This window comes from Suncus etruscus, chromosome X (assembly GCF_024139225.1).
Source record: "Suncus etruscus isolate mSunEtr1 chromosome X, mSunEtr1.pri.cur, whole genome shotgun sequence".
NCBI lineage: Eukaryota > Metazoa > Chordata > Mammalia > Eulipotyphla > Soricidae > Suncus > Suncus etruscus.
This window is the reverse complement of record NC_064868.1, coordinates 7,405,403-7,427,929: the sequence shown is the minus strand read 5'-3', so window position 1 is coordinate 7,427,929 and position 22,527 is coordinate 7,405,403. Positions and strand designations below refer to the sequence as shown.

The window sequence follows — 22,527 nt, the reverse complement described above, 5'->3', positions numbered from 1 at the left end:
AAGCCTGCTTGGATTGGCTGAGTTAGAAAGGCGGCCCGAGCAGCCTTGCAGTGATTGGTGCAGGATCGAGTTGGAAAATTCGTTTCGTGGCAACATCCAGACGATTTTCGTTTAGCAGCATATCAAAACAATTTTCGGGATATACTTGGCGTATAAGACGACCCCTGATTTTCGCTTGACTTCTTTTCATTTCAAAAGTCATCTTATATGCCGGAAAATATGGTACCTGGAAACTCATTGCAAATTGTTGTGTAAATCATGATGTCTAAATAAAAAAAACTTGTAGAAGAGATAAGTTCACAGAATCAAGGTGTGTTTATTAGAACTTTGAGATATAGGACAAGTGTCTGGAAAGTGAAGAAATTTTCCCTACAGTCTTACAATGATGAGTAATTACTTCAGACTAGTGTTAGGTAGTAAAGAACAAACTTAATGACATACTATGGGGAATCTGCATTGATGTAAATTCTAAAGATAATGAATAAAAATCAGGACCTATGTCTTAAGATAAAGAATGTGATAGGGGCTGGAGAGATAGCATGGAGGTAGGACATTTGCCTTGCATGCAGTATGTTGGTTTGAGTCCTGGCATCCCATATGGTCCCCCAAGCCTGCCAGGAGTGATTTCTGAGCATAGAGCCAGTAGTAACCCCTGAGTGCTGTCCGGTGTGACCCAAACACAAAAAAAGAAGAAGAAGAAAGAAGAAGAAGAAGAAGAAGAAGAAGAAGAAGAAGAAGAAGAAGAAGAAGAAGAAGAAGAAGAAGAAGAAGAAGAAGAAGAAGAAGAAGAAGAAGAAAGAAGAAGGCCATTTTCAGGGAGGGACTTCAGAGCATAAAAACCGGCTAACCTTTGCAAAAGCTGGCTCCCTGTGTGTGACACCAGGCGGGGAAAATCCGCGAAAGTACACCGGCCCAGTGGGGCTCAGCTGTGAAAGACTGTGAGTGTGACCTGTCTATGTCTGTCTACTGTCCTCTTGCGTGAAACTCTTGCGAGTGGGGCAAAAAGAGCCTCCAGAAACCTCGCTCGCCCAGACGCCATTTTCAGGGAGGGACTTCAGAGCATAAAAACCGGCTATCCTTTGCAAAAGCTGGCTCCCTGTGTGTGACACCAGGCGGGGAAAATCCGCGAAAGTACACCGGCCCAGTGGGGCTCAGCTGTGAAAGACTGTGAGTGTGACCTGTCTATGTCTGTCTACTGTCCTCTTGCGTGAAACTCTTGCGAGTGGGGCAAAAAGAGCCTCCAGAAACCTCGCTCGCCCAGACGCCATTTTCAGGGAGGGACTTCAGAGCATAAAAACCGGCTATCCTTTGCAAAAGCTGGCTCCCTGTGTGTGACACCAGGCGGGGAAAATCCGCGAAAGTACACCGGCCCAGTGGGGCTCAGCTGTGAAAGACTGTGAGTGTGACCTGTCTATGTCTGTCTACTGTCCTCTTGCGTGAAACTCTTGCGAGTGGGGCAAAAAGAGGCTCAGAGGAGCACGGCCGCTCCGCTTCGCTACGCGGCCGTGCACTCTTTCTAAGGAAAGAACTCCATTGCAACAAGAAGGAAAAATCACACTAAGAACGGCGCTATATCACAGAAGCAAACATTTCTCTCTGGACTGTCTTCTCTGTTACATGCTCGGGCCTAAGATTTGACCCAGTGTGAGGCTTCATCCACGGAGGACTCCCCTCCCTTAGAGGCAAGTCAGCCCATCCAGAAAGGGAGGAGCCAGAGGAGTGTGCTGCCTACATCATATAGACAATGAATACCACTACAACACGTAGAAAAACCCACAATACAAATGTGACAATGGGGAAACAGCGCAGGCCAGCATCAGACATAGAGAATGAAGATGACAATTCTGAGGACCAGATAATGACTGAACAACTAATCAACCTCTCAGATAAGGACTTTAGACTAGCAATATGGAAGGTGCTCAACAGACTCCAAGAAACCATGGATCGAGTTGAACAGAACACTAATAAGAACCAAGAAAATATGAAGGCAGAAATGACAAAACTCCAAACTGAAATAACATGTCAACTAACAGGCCTGAAAAACTCAGTAAACGAAGTGAATGACAAAATGGATAAGCTCTGGGACAGGGTATCAGAAGCTGAGAATAGACTTGGTGCTGTGGAAGATGAGATACATAACAATTCCATACAGCAGGAGAGATTGGACAAAAAACTTAAAGCAAATGAGCAGACAATGGAAAAATTAGTCAAAGAATGGGAACAGACGAAAATAGAAGTCTATGATAAGATCAACAGAAACAACTTAAGAATCATTGGAGTCCCAGAGACCCAGGAAGAAAATTTCCAGGAAGAATCAATGGTCAAGAACATCATTAAAGAGAAACTTCCAGAGCTAAAGAATATATGTGATCAAATCCTGCATGCCCGAAGAGTACCAACCAAAAGAGACCCCAGAAAAACCACCCCAAGACACATCCTAGTCACAATGACAAATCCCACAGATAGAGACAGAATTCTGAAAACAGCAAGATCAAAAGGGGAAATCATGTTCAAGCAAGCTTCCCTGAGATTTACAGCAGACCTGTCACCAGAAACGCTCAATGCCAGAAAGCAGTGGTGGGATATTGTGACAAGACTGAATGAAATGAATGCTTCACCCAGAATACTATACCCAGCAAAACTCACTTTCCGGTTTGATGGAAGAATACATGGTTTCACAGACAAAAAACAGCTCAGAAACTTCACAGACACAAAACCAGTCTTAAGAGAAAAACTGAAAGACCTAATCTAAGACAAGACTACCCAAAAGACACACCAAATTTTGAAATAAAGATGGCGTTAAATCCCAGGACAATTCTTTCTCTCAACGTCAATGGACTAAATGCACCAGTTAAGAGACACAGAGTGGCTAAATGGATCAAAAAACTCAATCCAACCTTTTGCTGCCTACAAGAAACGCACCTGAATAGTCAGAACAAACATAGACTCAAAATAAAAGGCTGGAGAAAAGTTATCCAAGCAAACAACACCCATAAAAAAGCTGGAGTGGCCATACTAATATCAGATAATGCAAACTTTATACTCAGGAAGGTTGTAAGGGACAAAGACGGACATTTTATATTAATTAAGGGGTACGTAGAGCAGGAAGAATTCACTCTCCTAAACATATATGCACCGAATGAGGGGCCAGCAAAATATTTAATACAACTGCTGACAAATCTGAAAAATAATATCAACAACAACACAATAATTGTGGGGGACCTAAACACGGCTTTGTCAACACTGGACAGGTCAACCAGACTGAAACCCAACAAGAATATACTAGACCTGAGGAGAGAAATGGAAGAAAGAGGCCTAGTGGATATATATAGGACACTCCATCCCCAGAAACCTGGATACACATTCTTCTCCAATGTACATGGGACATTCTCCAGGATAGACTACATGCTGGCACATAAAACATACCTCCATAAGATCAAGAGGATAGAAATTTTGCAGATTACCTTCGCTGACCACAAGGCTCTGAAATTATTTGTGAACTCCAAAGGGACTCAGAAGAAACACTTTAACACCTGGAAGTTAAACAGCCTCATGCTCAATAACCAGTGGGTCCAAGATGAAATCAAGGAGGAAATAAAAAGGTTCCTGGAAACAAATGACAATAAAGACACAAACTCTCAGAACTTATGGGACACAGCAAAAGCAGTACTGAGAGGAAAATTTATAGCTTTGCAAGCACACATCAGGAAGGAAGAAGGAGCTTACCTGAGTAGCTTAATGACACAGCTAATAGAACTAGAAAATGCTCAACAAAAGGACCCAAGAACAGGAAGACAGAAGGAAATAACAAAGCTGAGAGCAGAAATCAACGAAGTGGAAACTCAAAAAACAATCCGAAAGATCAACGAAAGCAGAAGTTGGTTCTTTGAAAAAATAAACAAGATTGATAGACCACTGGCAAACCTAACAAAGAAAGAGAGAGAGAGAAACTTGATAACTCGTATCAGGAATGAAAAAGGAGAGATCACTACTGATATGACAGAGATTCAAAGGGTAATCAGAAACTACTTTGAAAAACTCTACGCCACTAAAAATGAGAACCTGGAAGAAATGGATAAATTCTTGGACTCTTATAATCTTCCACGGTTGAAGGAAGAGGATGTAGCATATCTAAACACCCCCATCACCATTGATGAAATTAAAACAGTAATCAAATGTCTGCCGAAAAACAAAAGCCCAGGTCCAGATGGATTCACTAATGAATTCTATCAAACTTTCCAAGAGGAACTACTGCCAATCTTGGCAAGACTCTTTCATGAAATTGAACAAACAGAAACACTTCCAAATAGCTTTTATGAAGCCAACATCACCTTGATACCTAAACCAGACAGAGACGCTACCAAAAAAGAAAATTACAGACCAATATCACTGATGAATGCAGATGCAAAGATCCTCAACAAAATCCTGGCAAATAGGATTCAATGCCTCATTAAGAAGATCATCCACTACGATCAAGTAGGTTTCATCCCAGGAATGCAAGGCTGGTTTAACATCCGTAAATCTATCAACATAATACACAACATCAATAACAAGAAAAATAAAAACCACATGATCATATCAATAGATGCAGAGAAAGCATTTGATAAGGTCCAACACCCATTCTTGATCAAAACTCTCAGCAAGATGGGAATGGAGGGAACCTTTCTCAATATAGTGAAGGCCATCTACCACAAGCCAGTGGCAAATATTATCCTCAATGGAGAAAAACTGAAAGCCTTCCCTCTAAATTCTGGCACAAGACAAGGCTGTCCTCTCTCACCACTCCTATTCAACATAGCACTGGAAGTACTTGCTATAGCGATTAGGCAAGAAAAGGATATCAAGGGAATCCAGATAGGAAAGGAAGAAGTCAAGCTCTCACTGTTTGCAGATGACATGATACTCTACTTAGAAAACCCTAAAGACTCTATCAAAAAGCTTCTAGAAACAATAGACTCATATAGCAAGGTGGCAGGCTACAAAATTAACACACAAAAATCAATGGCCTTTCTATACACCAACAGTAATAAAGAAGAAATGGACATTAAGAAAACAACCCCATTCACAATAGTACCACACAAACTCAAATATCTTGGAATCAACTTGACTAAATATGTGAAGGACCTAGACAAAGAAAACTATAAAACTCTGCTCCAAGAAATAAGAGAGGACACACGGAAATGGAAACACATACCCTGCTCATGGATTGGCAGGATTAACATCATCAAAATGTCAATACTCCCCAAGGCATTATACAGATTTAATGCCATCCCTCTAAAGATACCCATGACATTCTTCAAAGAAGTGGATCAGACACTTTTGAAATTCATTTGGAACAATAAACACCCTCGAATAGCTAAAGCAATCATTGGGAAAAAGAATATGGGAGGAATTACTTTTCCCAACTTTAAACTGTACTACAAAGCAACAGTTATCAAAACAGCATGGTATTGGAATAAGGATAGGTCCTCAGATCAGTGGAATAGGCTTGAATACTCAGAAAATGTTCCCCAGAGATACAACCATCTAATTTTTGATAAAGGAGCAGGAAATCCTAAATGGAGCAGGGAAAGCCTCTTCAACAAGTGGTGTTGGCACAATTGGATAGCCACTTGCAAAAAATTAAACTTAGACCCCCAGCTAACATCATGTACAAAGGTAAAATCCAAATGGATTAAAGACCTCGATATCAGCCCCAAAACCATAAGATATATAGAACAGCACATAGGCAAAACACTCCAGGACATTACAGGCATCTTCAAGGAGGAAACTGCACTCTCCAAGCAAGTGAAAGCAGAGATTAACAGATGGGAATATATTAAGCTGAGAAGCTTCTGCACCTCAAAGGAAATAGTGCCCAGGATACAAGAGCCACCCACTGAGTGGGAGAAACTATTCACCCAATACCCATCAGATAAGGGGCTAATCTCCAAAATATACAAGGCACTGACAGAACTTTACAAGAAAAAAACATCTAACCCCATCAAAAAATGGGGAGAAGAAATGAACAGACACTTTGACAAAGAAGAAATACGCATGGCCAAAAGACACATGAAAAAATGTTCCACATCACTAATCATCAGGGAGATGCAAATCAAAACAACGATGAGATACCACCTCACACCCCAGAGAATGGCACACATCACAAAGAATGAGAATAAACAGTGTTGGCGGGGATGTGGAGAGAAAGGAACTCTTATCCACTGCTGGTGGGAATGCTGTCTAGTTCAACCTTTATGGAAAGCGATATGGAGATTCCTCCAAAAACTGGAAATCGAGCTCCCATACGATCCAGCTATACCACTCCTAGGAATATACCCTAGGAACACAAAAATACAATACAAAAACCCCTTCCTTACACCTATATTCATTGCAGCTCTATTTACCATAGCAAGACTCTGGAAACAACCAAGATGCCCTTCAACAGATGAATGGCTAAAGAAACTGTGGTACATATACACAATGGAATATTATGCAGCTGTCAGGAGAGATGAAGTCATGAAATTTTCCTATACATGGATGTACATGGAATCTATTATGCTGAGTGAAATAAGTCAGAGAGAGAGAGAAAAACGCAGAATGGTCTCACTCATCTATGGGTTTTAAGAAAAATGAAAGACACCCTTGTAATAATAATTTTCAGACACAAAAGAGAAAAGAGCTGGAAGTTCCAGCTCACCTCAGGAAGCTCACCACAAAGAGTGATGAGTTTAGTTAGAGAAATAACTACATTTTGAACTGTCCTAATATTGAGAATGTATGAGGGAAATGTAGAGCCTGTTTAGGGTACAGGCGGGGGTTGGGTGGGGAGGAGGGTGATTTGGGACTTGGGTGATGGGAATGTTGCACTGGTGATGGGTGGTGTTCCTTTTATGACTGAAACCCAAACACAATCATGTATGTAATCAAGGTGTTTAAATAAAAAAAAAATTAAAAAAAAATAAAAAAAAAGAAGGAAGAAGAAGAAGAAGGAAGAAGAAGAGGAAGAAGAAGAAGGAAGAAGAAGAGGAAGAAGAAGAAGAAGAAGAAGAAGGAAGAAGAAGGAAGAAGAAGAAGAAGAAGAAGAAGAAGAAGAAGAAGAAGAAGAAGAAGAAGAAGAAGAAGAAGAAGAAGAAGAAGAAGAAGAAGAAGAAGAAGAAGAAGAAGAATGATGAGATGGGGTGGGGGTCAGTAAGATCGTGCAGGAGTGAAGGAATTTGATTGCATGTGGCTCACTCTTAGTTGATCCCCAACACTCCATATGTTCCCCTTAAATATTTCCCTTGAACAGAGCCAGGAGTAAGTCCTGAGCTAGACCAGGTGTTGCCCCATACCAAAGGATGCAAAAAAAATGGGGGGCTCAGATGACAAAATAAATATATTTGCAAAAAGAAGAGAGTATTTCTAACATGAATAAAAGAGGGGTATCCTTATGAATTCAGCAATTATAAGACAATTCTGAGAGATTCTTGAGAGACAAAACAAAACAAATACATACTCGGTATTGCTCTGCTCATTATTGGGATCTAGACAGAAAGGCATGGCGGGGGCTGTGGGCATCAAAATTCTTTGAAAAGAATTCCTGGAGGTAAGGACTAGGATCCATTTGTGAATGGGGAAATGGGAAATAGAATTGGAGGTAACTGGGCTCATATTTCTAGCAAGTAAATTGGAGCCTAGGAAGAGAAACTTGCACTCGTAAATTGCAGCCTCACCTGATTGATTGTTCTCAGATCGTCGAGATTCTATGGAGTGATCCCAGAGACAAAAGAGGCTGTTACCCCAACACAAGCAGAGGAGGAGGCTGCTATTTTGGACCGGATATTTCCTCCAAGATTCTCAGTAAATTCCAGTTGAAGATGCTCATTCGATCACATGAATGTAAGCCTGAAGGGTATGAAATCTGCCATGAAGGGAAGGTAAGTTTTGGGGGCCCTCACCCGGGACATCTTTCCTTCCCCCAAAGCATCCTCTCCCCGGCTATTTCTAATCTGGAGACCCAGGAGAAGTAGTCAATACTGTTTTAGGGGGTCTAACTGTCCCTTAGATATCCTCCATTATGTTTTTAAGATATTTATTTGACTTATTTATCTGATCTTCCCTAATCCTAGAGGCAGACATGCTGACACATTTCACTGAAGGTCACACACAATTCCTTACTATTTCAATTTCCAGGAACACTGGACTTGAGAGTTTATTTTTCCCCACATGAGCACCAAAAAATGAAATGCGGTTTCTTTTTTTTCCTCTTTTTCTTTTTCTTTTTTTATATTTTATTTAAACACCTTGCTTACATACATGATTGTGTTTGGGTTTCAGTCATGTAAAGAACACCACCCATCACCAGTGCAACATTCCCATCACCAATGTCCCAAATCTCCCTCCTCCCCACCTGACCCCCGCCTGTACTCTAAACAGGCTTTCCATTTCCCTCATACATTCTCATTATTAGGACAGTTCAAATTGTAGTTATTTCTCTAACTAAACTCATCATTCTTTGTGGTGAGCTTCCTGAGGTGAGCTGTAACTTCCAGTTCTTTTCTCTTTTGTGTCTGAAAATTATTATTGCAAGAATGTCTTTCATTTTTCTTAAAACCCATAGATGAGTGAGACCATTCTGCGTTTCTCTCTCTCTCTCTCTCTCTCTCTCTCTCTCTCTCTCTGATTTATTTCACTAGGTTTTCAATACCGTTTCTTCTCTCCCACCCGTAGCACTTTCTCTGTGCAGGATGGAGCCATGAAACATACTTTCTATCCACTCTCTGAGGTGGCCCCTAAACTAGAATAGAGTATATTGTGCATTTTCAGTGATATCTGATATGACAGTGAAGGTTGAAGTTTCCTTGTTCCCAGTAAGCAGTAAACAAAGAGGAATGTCAAAGCGCTTTGCATTTTCTTCCATGTCAACACTTAACTTTTCTGAATCTCATTTGTCCATTGTCCTCTCAATTACAGTGCAAGAAGATATTTAAGGCAACTATTATTGAGAATTGCTCTGTATGTAAAAACCGGATAGAAATGGTAGTGGTTTGACTGTGATCTCATGTGTATAAAGCCAGATTGCCTGTTCCAATAGATATTTCCCTCTCTCCCTCCACCAAGACCCCCCCCCAAACTTTCCAACCCAGCCTGAAAGCACTGGGTCTGTGGGCCTGAGCCTTCCAAAGAAGCCATATCCAAGGAAAAGAAAAAAAAAATACTGTGATACCAGACAACTTTAGTTCTGAATGTTCAAAGAGCACAAGGAAAGAATATTAAGCAAAATAGAATTTGCAAAACTGACCACTAAAGAGGCCATGCCTGTGCACGCTCGGTATGTGGCTGGAAATGAGTAATCTTGGGGCCATTGGTTGAAAAGCCCTGTTTTTCTCTAATGGACTCACACAAGAAATTCCATCAGCTTCAGCCAAATCACAGTGATTATGTTTGCTTTTTGCATTTTAAGAACCGAGCTATTTTTTACTTCGTTGAATGACCTTTTGAGAACTCATTTTGCAGGAAGCTGACCTTTTTCTTTCATCAGGTTATTACTGTATTTTCGGCCTCTAATTACTATGAAGAAGGCAGCAATCGGGGAGCCTACATCAGATTGAGTGCTGGTTTGGCCCCTCGATTTATCCAATACCAAGTAACTAAGTCAACGATTGCAAGACCGCTTTACCAAAGGTGTGTATGCTCTAAGGGGAATTCTGAGTGATGCTACTGGTGAGAGAACCAGACCAGAATGATTGAAGCAGCAAGGAAGTAACTTCAAATCGTTTCCATATTGGTGTAAATCAAAAACAAGGGAAACTTTAAATTCCTATGTCTCTATACGAATGAGCATCAGTATCCATGAATAATCACAAATTGAATATGAACAAAGGTCTTCATAGCCACCCACTCCCCATAAAACACAGCCATCTATCTCTGCACCTTCAAACAAGCCAGGCAGTTCTATTCCCTTTGTTTCTCTACTCAAAAGTATTTATGACTGGGGCCGGAGAGATAGCATGGAGGTAAGGCGTTTGCCTTTCATGCAGGAGGCCTTCGGTTCAAATCCCGGTGTCCCATATGGCCCCCCGTGCCTGCCAGGAGCAAATTCTGAGCCTGGAGCCAGGAATAACCTCTGAGCACCGCCGGGTGTGACCCAAAAACCACACAAAAAAGTACTTATGACTGAAGGAGTTTTTTACATGATGATAGTCATAGCTTATCTTCTATCTTCTGTTCTTTCACATAATCTTTTTTGTGATGAAGCATGATAAGGCTCCTTTGCTTTTTGTTAACAAGTGAGACAAGACAAAGAAGTGTAAGAGCTGAATCCATAGTCCAACAGGTAGGACACTTACCTTGCATGCTCCTGACCTGGATTCAGTCCCTAGCACCCCATATGATTTCCTGGGCCTGACCAGGAGCGATTCTTGAGTTCAGAGCCAGGGCCTTGCCATCACCAACCCCTGCAAAAAAAAAGACAATGATGTTGAAAGTAATTTTAATAATCTGTTTTCACATGTAGCAATAATTCATTTTTTACCAACCAATGACAACCAAAATCAACAACCTGGGGTAAACCCTCCCACTGCATTATTGCACCTGCAAAAATAAGTAACCCTGGGGGTCAGAGAAATAGCACAGTAGATAGGGTCCTGGCCAGGCACAGGGCTGATCTGGGTTCTGTTCCCATGTGGTTCCCTAGCCACTAGCAGAAGTAATTTCTAAGGGAAGATCCAGGAGTAACCTCTGAGCATCAATGGTTATGATAAAATAAACCAAAAAAAGGTAAGCATGTATTCATCATCAGATAAAAATGTTCTGAACACAGCCATCTCTGCACACATTGTTCTAGACACAGGTGCTATAGCAATGAAATAGGCAGAAATCTTTTTCTTTATAAAACAATGCCCCAGTGGAAAGAGAAGGTAGTAAATGTCAATGTACTTTTTTGTACATAATATTTCAAAATGTGGGATTTACACATTTAAGTACTGAAAATATTGCTAGCTACTTCAGAAGGCTTGTAGGTTAACAAACGGAAAACAGCTTAACTTATACTTAAGCCATATTTCCATTGCTCTCAGATCTTATTGCTTTTTTTTTCAACTATTCCCAAACTAATTGATAAATATTGTAAATGTCTCTTTTTTGGTTAGTATTTGACAGCTGGGTTTATTCATCTTATGGTTTGAAATGTTACATGTTCTCTTCAAATTTCTTATATCTAAGATAGTGCCATTTTTTCATTGGGTTTAACATCTTCTGGTAGATTTTTAGGAAATTTTTACATATGATGGCTAGAGGATTTTTATAGGTCTATTGCATATGCTTTGTTAGAACCTTGATTTTGCTCTAGTTGTATGAAATCACATTGCATGTGATTTTCTTATAGCTCTTGGATTTTTTGCTTTTGTTAGAAAAAAATGACTCCATGCCAAATTTATATGAATTTTATATATGTATTTATATTAATAACTATGAACACATGTAATCATTGTTGAGATATAATTTACATGCCATGGCGGTTTGGTTACCAATTTAAAGCATACAATTCAATGCCATTTAGTAATTTATGGAATTGTGCCACAATCTCCATAATCTAATTTTGAATTCTTCTTCTATCCTAAAGACAAAGTTGTTACCTCTCCCCATCACAACTCTAGGCAATCATGGGGCTGAAGAGATAGCATGGAGGTAGCGTGTTTGCCTTGCATGCACAAGGACGGTGGGTCGAATCCTGGCATCCCATATTGTCTCCTGAGCCTGCCAGGGGCAATTTCTGAGTATAGAGCCAGGAGTAATCCCTCAGTGCTGCTAGGTGTGACCCCCCCAAAAAAATACAACTCTAGGCAATCACTAATTTACATTGTTTTTATAGGTTTGCCTGTTCTGTAAATTTTGTGAAAATGAAATAATACATTATGTCATCTTTTGTGACTGACTTCTTTTACTCAATTGTTCAATTGTGTGTGTATGTATGTGTGTGTGTGTGGTGTGTGTGTGTGTGTGTGTGTGTGTGTGTGATTGGGTTCCGGGGATCAAACATATACACCCCAGGCATGCAAGACATGTGCTTTACTATTAAGTCACAATTAAGTCACATACCCAACCCTCAGAACAATATTTTTGAGATTCATTTATATTGCAGAATATAACAATACTACATTTTTAATGAGTGAGTAAATTATAGTACATGATTATACCATATTTTTTTTATCAATCTTTAGTTAATTATTTTTGGTGTTATTTTCACTTTGTAAATATTTTGAGCTGCTCTTTTGAGTATTGGTGGACAGGTTTTGTGCATGTATACATTTTCCTTTCTCCTGGACATATATATATATATATATACACACACATATATATATATACATATATATCCCCAAATGCAATTGCCTCATTACCTGATAAGCTTTTGTTTAGCATTTTGAGGAAATCTCAAGATCTTTCCTCCAAGGAACTGCACCATTTTATATTAACAAAGCAATGTATAAAGATTCCAATTTCTCCACATCTTTACAAATCTCTTGCTATGGTTTCTTTATTTTAAAATTTATATTTGTCTTAGTGAGTGTAAAGTAGAATCTTGTGTTTTATTTTGCATCTAGTGACCAAGAGTATTCAGGAGTTTTTCATTTGCTTATTGGAATTTGTATACCTTCTTCAGAAAAATATCTACCTTAGACTTTTTTTTCCTGGTTTGGGCACTGCACCACTGGTGGTGCTCAAATCTTACTCTTGGTTCTGTGCTCAAGGATCACTACCGTGAGACTTGAGAGGCCATATGTGCTGGGGTACAGGACATCAAACTCAGGTCAGTCACATGCAAGGCAAACACCTTACCCACTGTATTACTTTTAAAGTTCAGACCTCAGACATTTTAAAATTAAGGGTTACTGGGACTGAAGAGGTGGCGCTAGAGCAGTGCTTCTCAATTGTTTTCCGTCATGCCCCCCCTAGGAAGAAGAAAACATTTTTCGCGCTCCCCAAGCGACTGTAAATAGTATCTTTATTTAAAAAAAACAACAAAACTTTAACCTGCAATACAAAAATATATAAAATAATTTGAGCTGATTTTTTAATCAGAGGTGATGTCTGGATTAATAGCTACAATGAGCACATTTTGCAATGCATAACTTTTCGAAGAGGGGTTTGAAGCAGGACACAGCAACTCTTAGCTCCAGAGACATACAGAGACATAAACATGGGGCTTAGCTTGTTATGACAGTGTTTGCCGAGATCAAACGCGCCCCATCTTTACAGAGCCTCGCCCCCCCCCCGGGTGGCGCGCCCCACTATTTGAGAACCACTACGCCAGAGGTAAGACGTCTGCCTTGCCTGCACTAGCCTAGGATGGAACTGTTCGATCCCCCGAGTTCCATGGCATAGCCAGGAGTAATCCCTGAACGTCACTGAGTGTGGCTTAAAATAAAACAAAAACAAAACAAAAAAATTAAGGGTTATTTAAAACAAATATTTCATTGGAAGAGTTCCTTATTGTCCTCTACTTGTGACTGATCGATGACTTGGGGGCTTAGAGAACTTAGGAAACCATAAATGATGCTAAAATTTGAACCATTGTTGTGGTCATAGTCATATGTAAGACATGTGCCTTAACGTCTGTTCTGGTGTGTGTGTGTGTGTGTGTGTGTGTGTGTGTGTGTGTGTGTGTGTGTCTTTAGTTTTAGGTCACGAGCAACCGCTGTGCTCAGGGCTGACTCCTGGTTCTGTACCATTATGCCATATTCCCAGTTACATTTTCACTTGTTTTGGCATGCTGCATTTTAATTTTCATTCATTTGAAACAGTTTCCAATTTATCTCCTGATTTCTTTTTTGATTTATTTGTAACTTAGTGTTGCAATTATCCAAATTTTCCTTCTGCTACTCATCTATAATTTGTTTCTCAGTAAGAAAAGATAGTTTGTATAGTTTTAATCATTTTAAGTTGATTGAGGTTTTCATTGTGGCCTAGCATGGGGCTCTGTTGTGAAGAATGTTCCATAAGAGCTTTAGAAGAATTTTTATTTTTCTGTTCTTGGGTGGAGTGTTATCCATCTCTATAAGAGCTAGTTAGTTTATAGTGCTGTTTAAGTCTTTTAGTCTTTTATGACTTTCTTCCGAGTGTTTCTATCCACTATTGAAAGTAGAATATTGACATCCCCAACTATTATTATTGATGGCCAATTTCTCCCTTCAGTTCTGTTCATTTTTATTTCAACATTATTTTGAACTCTGTTGTCAGATTCCCACACATTTGTAATTGTATTATGTTCTTGATGGATTCTTTTATGGTTACAAATATGTGTCTCTTTATCTCTAGAAACTAGAAATAGTTTTTGTCTTACAGTCCATTATTTGGTGTCTGTGGTTAACCCAGATCTTGAGCTATGAAATTCTTTTTTTATATTGTACTCAGCTATCTGTCTTCTTTTGGTCATACCTGCTGTTTTGTTTCAGCAATTTTATTGTAAATTTTTATATTTGCTGTAGCAAGTCCTTTATATTCTTTCTTTTACAAAATGTTCTTGATAATTCTCAGACATTCATTTTTCTCTTTTTTTTTGTGGTTTTTGGGTCACACCCGGCAGTGCTCAGGGGTTATTCCTGGCTCCAGGCTCAGAAATTGCTCCTGGCAGGCACGGGGGACCATATGGGATGCCGGTATTCGAACCCATGACCTCCTGCATAAAAGGCAAACACCTTACCTCCATGCTATCTCTCCGGCCCCAGACATTCATTTTTCATGTAAATCTTTTAAATAATGAAAAAACAACTAGAGGCTGGGGAAGACACAAAAATCTGGAGCTCCTGTCTTTTCATGTGTGAGGTCTTCACTTTGATCCCTAGTACTGTGTGACCCTCCCAAAAACCACTGATCATAAGCAGCATCTAACCTGGCTGATTAAGTGTTACCAGGAGTGGCTCCTAGAATCCCCTGAACATTTCTTAGGAGCCATAATAAAAGAAAAAAGAAAAAACATAGCAGTAATCCTTAAACTGAATTTTCTTAACACCTGTACATATATATCATCTAGTAACATGCTATATGTAGAAGACAGGCAGATTCTTTAAAATGAAAACTGGTACGAGGTAAGAGAACCGATTGCTCTAAAACAGAATAGGGTGATTTATATAACCTTTGCTGAATTGTTTTCTTAACATAGGGTGAATATTATTGAAAGTAGTGCTGTGAGGATACTAAAGGAGAGAATGATTTCACGAAAAACTGACCTCATTCATGCATTTGAACTTCAGGACCGCTATAAATCAGGTAATAAAAATGTGAAATCTGCCATTTCTCAATGTATCAGGTGACATACAGATTGATTTTATTTTCTTTGCTTTCTTAGCATTTCAGTTCTCTATTTCTATTAGCAAAGAATGATGGAGACAATAATAAAGTATAATCCATTGTATGCCTGAGAAAAGGCATATTATGTTCTTTCCCCTTTTTTTGGTGCTGGGGTTTGAACCTAGGCCTCCTATATGCAAAGTATATGTTCCATGCATCACTACAAATTATCCTGAGCCTGGAAATAGGCTTATTTCTCTTTTCAGTCAGTTGCTTCTATTGAAAATAACAGCTACTAATATCTGAAATGAGACTGCCATTTCTCACAGTATGTCATGCTAGAAACTCTGGCAGACTCTCCTTTTAAGAAACAGCTACATTCTTGGAGCCAGCGAGGTGGCGCTAGAGGTAAGGTGTCTGCCTTGCAATCGCTAGCCAAGGAAGGACTGCGGTTCGATTCCCCGGCATCCCATATGGTCCCCCACAAGCCAGGGGCAATTTCTGAGTGCTTAGCCAGGAGTAACCCCTGAGCATCAAACGGGTGTGGCCCGAAAAAGAAAAAAAGAAACAGCCACATTCGAATCATAACACATTCACCAGCCTACAGTAAGTAAGGTGAATGTTGGGTCATGTTTCCTCTCCTCATGAAAAGTGATTTGAAACCTCAGGAGTGAGCATGATACATTAGACAAGCACAAGAGGCTGGATTGTCCTTGAGGCAAATGTGAAAAGTCTGGTAGCAGCAAACCCTGAGATGAAACAATAGGCTAGTAGAAAGATGGAGTAGCTGAATTTGAGAGGGCCACATTATGTCTGGAACTCCAACGTGACTAAAGTAGTCTTGGGTCAGTACTCTGCCCCTTAACTCCTCACAAGCAAATGCAAGTCTACCTTCGTGAGAAATAGCCTGAATTTTGGTAGCTAGTATATTCAACAGTGAAGACAAACCAACAAAACTCATGACAAAATATTCCTAAACAAAGAACTAAAGCTACTATCAATGAGAATGAATAGAAACAGCAAATAGGGCATCGGATATTGGAATGGATGTTGGTGATGTAGTACTATAGTGCTTTTCGAAAGGGTACTGATAAAAAAATGAAGAAAGAGAAGAGATAATATCCAAGATAGTGCCTCCACTTTCATGCTAAACCCACCTGGGGATCCAACATCATCTCAGCATAGAGTAGTTTCCCACTAGCCTGCTGGACAGCCTGGAAAGTTGCATGTCTAGTGATAGAGTAACTTCTTTAAATCACATATTGGTTTTGACTTTCCTAGAATTCTAGGCAATGACAGCTCCACTTCCATCAGTCTGTATGTGTCAGAAATATCAAAAGTCCCCTACAAATCTCCATGGTGATAAATGTTGAAGAAAGCAGGAATGTCATCACAAATATGCATTTGCAAATTATTTGAAGGAGAACAAAACACACACATACACACACAGAGACTCACAGACTCACACACACACACACACACACACACACACATATATATATATATAAGTGATTGTTTTAGAAAAAGATTTGGAGGCAGGATTACAGCATGAAGGGCACTTGCCTTGTACGTAATGTCTTGGGTTAGATCCTCAGCACCCCATTGGTTCTCCAAGCTCATTGTAGTAATTTCTGAATGCAGAGTCAGGAATAAGCTCTGAGAACCTCTGGGTGTGATCCAAAAACCAAAAGTACACACAAAAATTTTAAAATGTAATTGTGATTTAAATGGAAAGTTGAATACTGCATAAGAAAAACTTATAAAGATTAAGAGTTATAAACAGTAGAATAAGGAGGTTTAGCATACATCAAATCAGGCTTTGGAGATGAGAATGTCAGAGTGTGCTTTGTCAATATGTATAATCTGGGAAACAAGGAGGCGTCCAAGTGGTAGAGCACATGCCTTGCATGTGTGTAATCCTGGGTTTGACCCCTGAATAGAGAAAGGGAGAAAACCATGTACCGTTGATACAGCAGTTCCACTCCTAGGAAAGACACTAGAAATAATGGAATAATTTCAGAGTTATTGAAATTACAGTATAGGCATTTTTATTTTGTTTTTTTGGGCCACACCCAGTGATGCTCAGGGGTTACTCCTGACTATGCGCTCAGAAATTGCTCCTGGCTCAGGAACCATATGGGATGCCAGGGATCTAATCCAGGTCTGTCTTGGGTTAGCCTCGTGCAAGGCAAACACCCTACCGCTGTGCAATCGCTCAGGCCCCAGACATGTTTCTTAATATAGATAGAGAGCCATTATTTATTTATGGATCAAGTTGATAAATCTGTTTGATGTGTGTATGTAATTCATGTGTATGGTACATGCTAGAATGTATATTTGGTTTTAAGAAAGGTAAATATACATACATATTTATATTCCTAAAAAACAAACCAGAATCATTTCTAACAAGCTAATCTTTAAAAATCCAAATATTCGGGCCCAGAGAGATAGTACAGCGGTGTTTGCCTTGCAAGCAGCCGATCCAGGACCAAAGGTGGTTGGTTCGAATCCCGGTATCCCATATGGTCCCCCGTGCCTTCCAGGAGCTATTTCTGAGCAGACAGTCAGGAGTAATCCCTGAGCATTGCCGGGTGTGGCCCAAAAACCAAAAACCAAAAAAAAAATCCAAATATTCTATAATTTTAAAAATGTGATCAGAGATATAATATAGTGGGTAGGTCACTTGTGTTGCATATGGCCGACTTGAATTTAATTCCATATGAGCATCTCATATGGTACCTTGAGCCTGCCAGGAGTGATTTCTGAATGAGGAGCCAGGAATAACCCCTGAGCCCAGCTGGATGTGCTAACCACACCCCAAACACTATGTGTAATATTAAGTGATAAGAGGATCTTAGTTAAAAAAAATTGGGAGATGAGTAATATGTCAAGGAGTTTAAAGGAAATGTAATCATTTATACTTTATATTATTCCTTATTTTCTAATCTCCCATTAGAAAATCTATCTTCCCATTTTTATCAGAAAAAGGAGAAATAAAATCGAACAACTCAAGTCTGATTGTTCACATATGAGATTGAATTTTGGGGGTATCAAAAACTTTATTTCTTCCTTAGAACCATTGGGCCTGGCAGATTAAATCATAAACTGAGTGAGCAGTAGGCAGCCCAGACTTAGAAGCCCAGGCTGCCAGCAGCTATGGTTCTTGACCAACCAATTATGTACACCTTTGTTGTTGTTATTAGGTAAAGTTACCTTGAGCCAGTGGGCTTTTTCTTTGGAGAATGTTTTGGGATTGGACCTGCCTTGGAGATCCCTGTGTACACATCTGGTGAAAACAGATGAAAATGGAGATATTGAGTACATGTCCACCTTTGACGATGTCCACATTCAGAATCCCATGAAAGAGGCAAGTGACATGGGCCCCTGGATGCAGCAGCAGATGTTGTGAGCAACCTATGGAAGTCATCGGTCTTTCAAAAAGATGAGCATGAGATCAGCTAATGCAGTGGTTTCAACCACCAGTCTGCCAGTCCACAGCAAAGTCATTGTCACTTAATACTTGGTATACTGGAACAATGTTATTCTGTATGTTGAGATAGATGATGATAGATGGATGGATGAATGGATAGATAGTAGGTAGGAAAGTAGATAGATGATAGACAGACAGACAGACAGACAGACAGACAGACAGACAGACAGACAGACAGATAGATAGATAGATAGATAGATAGATAGATAGATAGATAGATAGATAGATAGATAGATAGATAGCCTTATTATAACAAGTGGTTTTTATTTTAGGAAAGGCCTAAAAAGGCTCTCCTAAGCCCATTGTGATCTATTCAGGAAATGTGGAGATACTAAGGGTAGACAAAAAGCAAAACAAAGACAAAGCTTCTTCAAGCAAATCCTGTTAAATCTATGATTCTTCCCAGGGCTGGCCAGCAGATGGGAGATTTGATGTGAATTTTTAGCACACTCTTAATGATAGCACGCTATGTGCTAACTCTGTGTAGAGACGTCCCTATCATGATATTTTATACCTTCAAGGCTTTGAACATGTGAAATTCCTTACTTAACTGGGACCTCCCTCAGGGATCCGTGTCAGACCTCCTCCAGTCCTTCTCCCCCTCCCCATCTTATCAGCAAATAGTATCAGCTGTTGATTTTATAACACTGAGCTGAAAGTGATCCCAGGGAAGCTAAGATGGGGGGGCAGTGATTATTAGTAGGGGAGATGAAACCTTAAGAGCAGAGAGCAGATAGGAGACTGAAGTGTCCTCAGAAAGGCGGCTCATGACAGTTGATGTTGATGTCCCAATTATTAGGCATCAGCTTCAGGCAACTGAGGTTCACATTTCACTTACAATCTATGAGAACCTTGGTTACGTTACTTGACGACTCTTTTCTCATCTGTGAAGTGGCCATGACAGTAGCTCAGTTGCTGGGGAGTAGGCTGAGGGCTGAATGAAAGAATCTGCAAGAAACTACTCATCTGTGTACAATACAGCACAGAGGAGTTTTCAGTAAACTTGTTTATGGTTACTTACTGCTTTCTTATTTGCTTTGGCCCTGAACCTATAGATGCTTCAAGTCACAAAAGGGCGGGGAGTGGTTTCATTTATCTAAGTCAAGATTAAAAATGTCTATTGAAATGACGCACTTGATGTTTGGTGATTGTTATGTCTACTAAAATCAACCTGTGCTAGTAATTTCATATGTTCTAATACTTAGGAAATCTTTGTTTTAGGTTCAGTCTTGCTTAATTGAGACTCTGTACAGGTACAGACCTGACTTGCAAATCATCTTTAATGTCATGGACTCTGACAATTCAGGTAAGTGGACACTGGATTGATTAGAGCAGTAGCAACAAGGAAGCTCGTCTGTTTCTTTGCTATCAGAACTGTGTTTTTATCTATTTCATTCTTTATCCAAACTTGATTAAACTCGGAAAAAGAAACGGATACTTTGTTTTGTTTGGGAGCTATACTTTGTGGTGCTCAGTGTTTACTCCTGGTTCTGTGTTCAGGGATCACTCTTGGTGATGCTTAGAGGATCATATTGGGTGCCAGGGATGGAACCTAGGTCGGCTGTATGCAAGTCAAGCATCTGCCCACTATACCACCTCTAGGCACATGTTTAATAATATTGTTATTTTGATCATTAACTATGTGTCTAAGACCATAGAGTCTCACACAGGCCTAAGTATCCATTATTCAAAAGTAACATCCCCTTTTATGGGGCCAGAGAGATAGCGCAGTGGTAGAGCATTTGCCTTGCATGCGTTTGACCCAAGACTGACTCAGGTTCTATTCCCAGCATCCCGTATGATCGCCTGAGCCTTCCAGGAGCGATTTCTGAGTGCAGAGTCAGGAGTAACACTTGGGCGCCATCAGGTGTGGCCCCCAAACCAAAAACAAACACAAACAAACAAAAAGAGTAATATACCCTTTTATAATCCACTTTCACAGATACAAAGAGAATTCACTATTGAGTTAAGCATCTTCCTTTATAGTCACTCCCCACAATAATAAGCAATCCTGGAATTATGATTCAGTTTGGGGGACTAGAGGCTGTAAAAATCACTATTTTACTTAGCTTTGATGCATAATTATTTTCAAACTTGTATCCCCCCAAGTCTCAGCTAATTCCCAACCATTGAGTATCCAAAAATCAATCATCAAAATGCAAAAATCAATTATTGGCTATAAAAAAAGTCAAAGCCATTGTCCACAAACCTCAGATTGAGCCTACCTTTAACTTTTCCCTCTGCTTTTTTTTTTCTTTTTTTTTTGTTTGTTTTTTTGTTTTTGGGCCACACCCGTTTGACGCTCAGGGGTTACTCCTGACTATGTGCTCAGGAATCACCCCTGGCTTGGGGGGACCATATAGGACGCCGGGGGATCGAACCGCGGTCCGTTCCTTGGCTAGCGCTTGTAAGGCAGACACCTTACCTCTAGCGCCACCTTCCCGGCCCCTTCCCTCTGCTTTAATTTTGCTCCCCATTCAGCCTTTTCTCTGTATCTTTTCTTTATTATTTTACAATATCTCTAGTTAAGCACCATGACTACAAACATAATTGTAGTTGGGTTTCAGTCATAAAAAGAACACCCCCCTTCACCAGTGCAACATTCCCACCACCAATACCCCCCATCTCTCTCCTCCCCCACCCCCTGCCTGTATTCGACATAGGCATTTTACTTCTTTCACTCATTAACATTGTCGTGGTAGTTGTTAGTGTAGTTATTTCTCTAACTGCACTCACCACTCTGTGGCGAGCTTTATACTGTGAGCCGGTCCTTCAGCCCTCATCTCTATTGTCTCTATTTTTCTTGAAACATATAGATGAGTGAGAGTATTCTATGTCTATCTCTCTCACTTTGACTTATTTCACTCAGCATAAGTTTCCATGTCCATCCATGCATAGGAAGATTTCATGCATATCAGTCTTTCTTAAAGAAAGTTTAGTCCCACAGTCCACAGTCTTCTGTTTCTTCTGTTTGTTTGTGACTATTGAGCATATCTCAAGATCATTTGGCACTTGAAAGTAATATGTTTTTACATTTATCTGTTTACTCTCCCATTTTCATTTTCTTCAATGCCTTGGTGATCGACTATGTTAGTGAGTTTGGAATTGGGACTCTGCAACTGTGTGGCTTCCCCACCCCACATTAACATAGCTTTTAAAATGAATAATCACAACTTTCTCCTATATTCTTTTAGGCCTGATATCCATAGACGAATTCCGTGCCACCTGGAAACTATTCAACAGTCACTATATTACTCACATTGAAGAGTCCCAAGTTGATGTGATTGTTGAAAAAATGGACATAAACAAAGATGGAAGCATTGACTTTAACGAGTTTCTAAAGGCTTTCTATGTAGTGCATAAACTAGATAACATGCCAAGCAAACCAAGCACCGCACTTGACAGGAGGAGCCATGAATTTGTCTCATTACCACGTGCCTCCTTATAACCAAGTCATGGATAACATTTTTTCCAGGATCTTTGAAATTCATAATCCATAGTAGAGAAAAATAGACCTCCAGTTTATACCACAGCATGGGGTTTGAAAAACCCTAATAAATTGTTACTAGTAAGATTAGGTAAAACGTCAGCTAATAGGATTCGCTCCCAGTGTTAGGAAACACAATTTCAGGTAGAAAGAGAAAGCAGAGAATTATTGGCCTAGTGCATGTCACGTGATCAGAAGACCAGAGTCCTTTGGAAACATTGAGAGAAGTTATAGAACAACAGAGAAAATTGCAACATCTTGGAGGGCCTAAGAGATAGAAAGTCGAAAAATGAAAACAATG

At 39.8% G+C, this 22,527-nt stretch overlaps 1 protein-coding gene across 1 annotated transcript in view; it reads left to right on the top strand.

Moving 5' to 3' along the window:
- Positions 1-22,187, top strand: part of PPEF1 (protein phosphatase with EF-hand domain 1) — a 90,639-nt gene extending 68,452 nt beyond the window's left edge. Inside the window, exons 12-17 of the mRNA XM_049767451.1 lie at positions 7,713-7,898; positions 9,503-9,645; positions 15,122-15,228; positions 18,453-18,616; positions 19,961-20,045; positions 21,934-22,187. Of these exons, the coding sequence (XP_049623408.1) occupies positions 7,713-7,898; positions 9,503-9,645; positions 15,122-15,228; positions 18,453-18,616; positions 19,961-20,045; positions 21,934-22,187 (939 nt within the window). The remainder of the gene's footprint in view (positions 1-7,712; positions 7,899-9,502; positions 9,646-15,121; positions 15,229-18,452; positions 18,617-19,960; positions 20,046-21,933) is intronic.
- Positions 22,188-22,527: the final 340 nt, after the last annotated feature.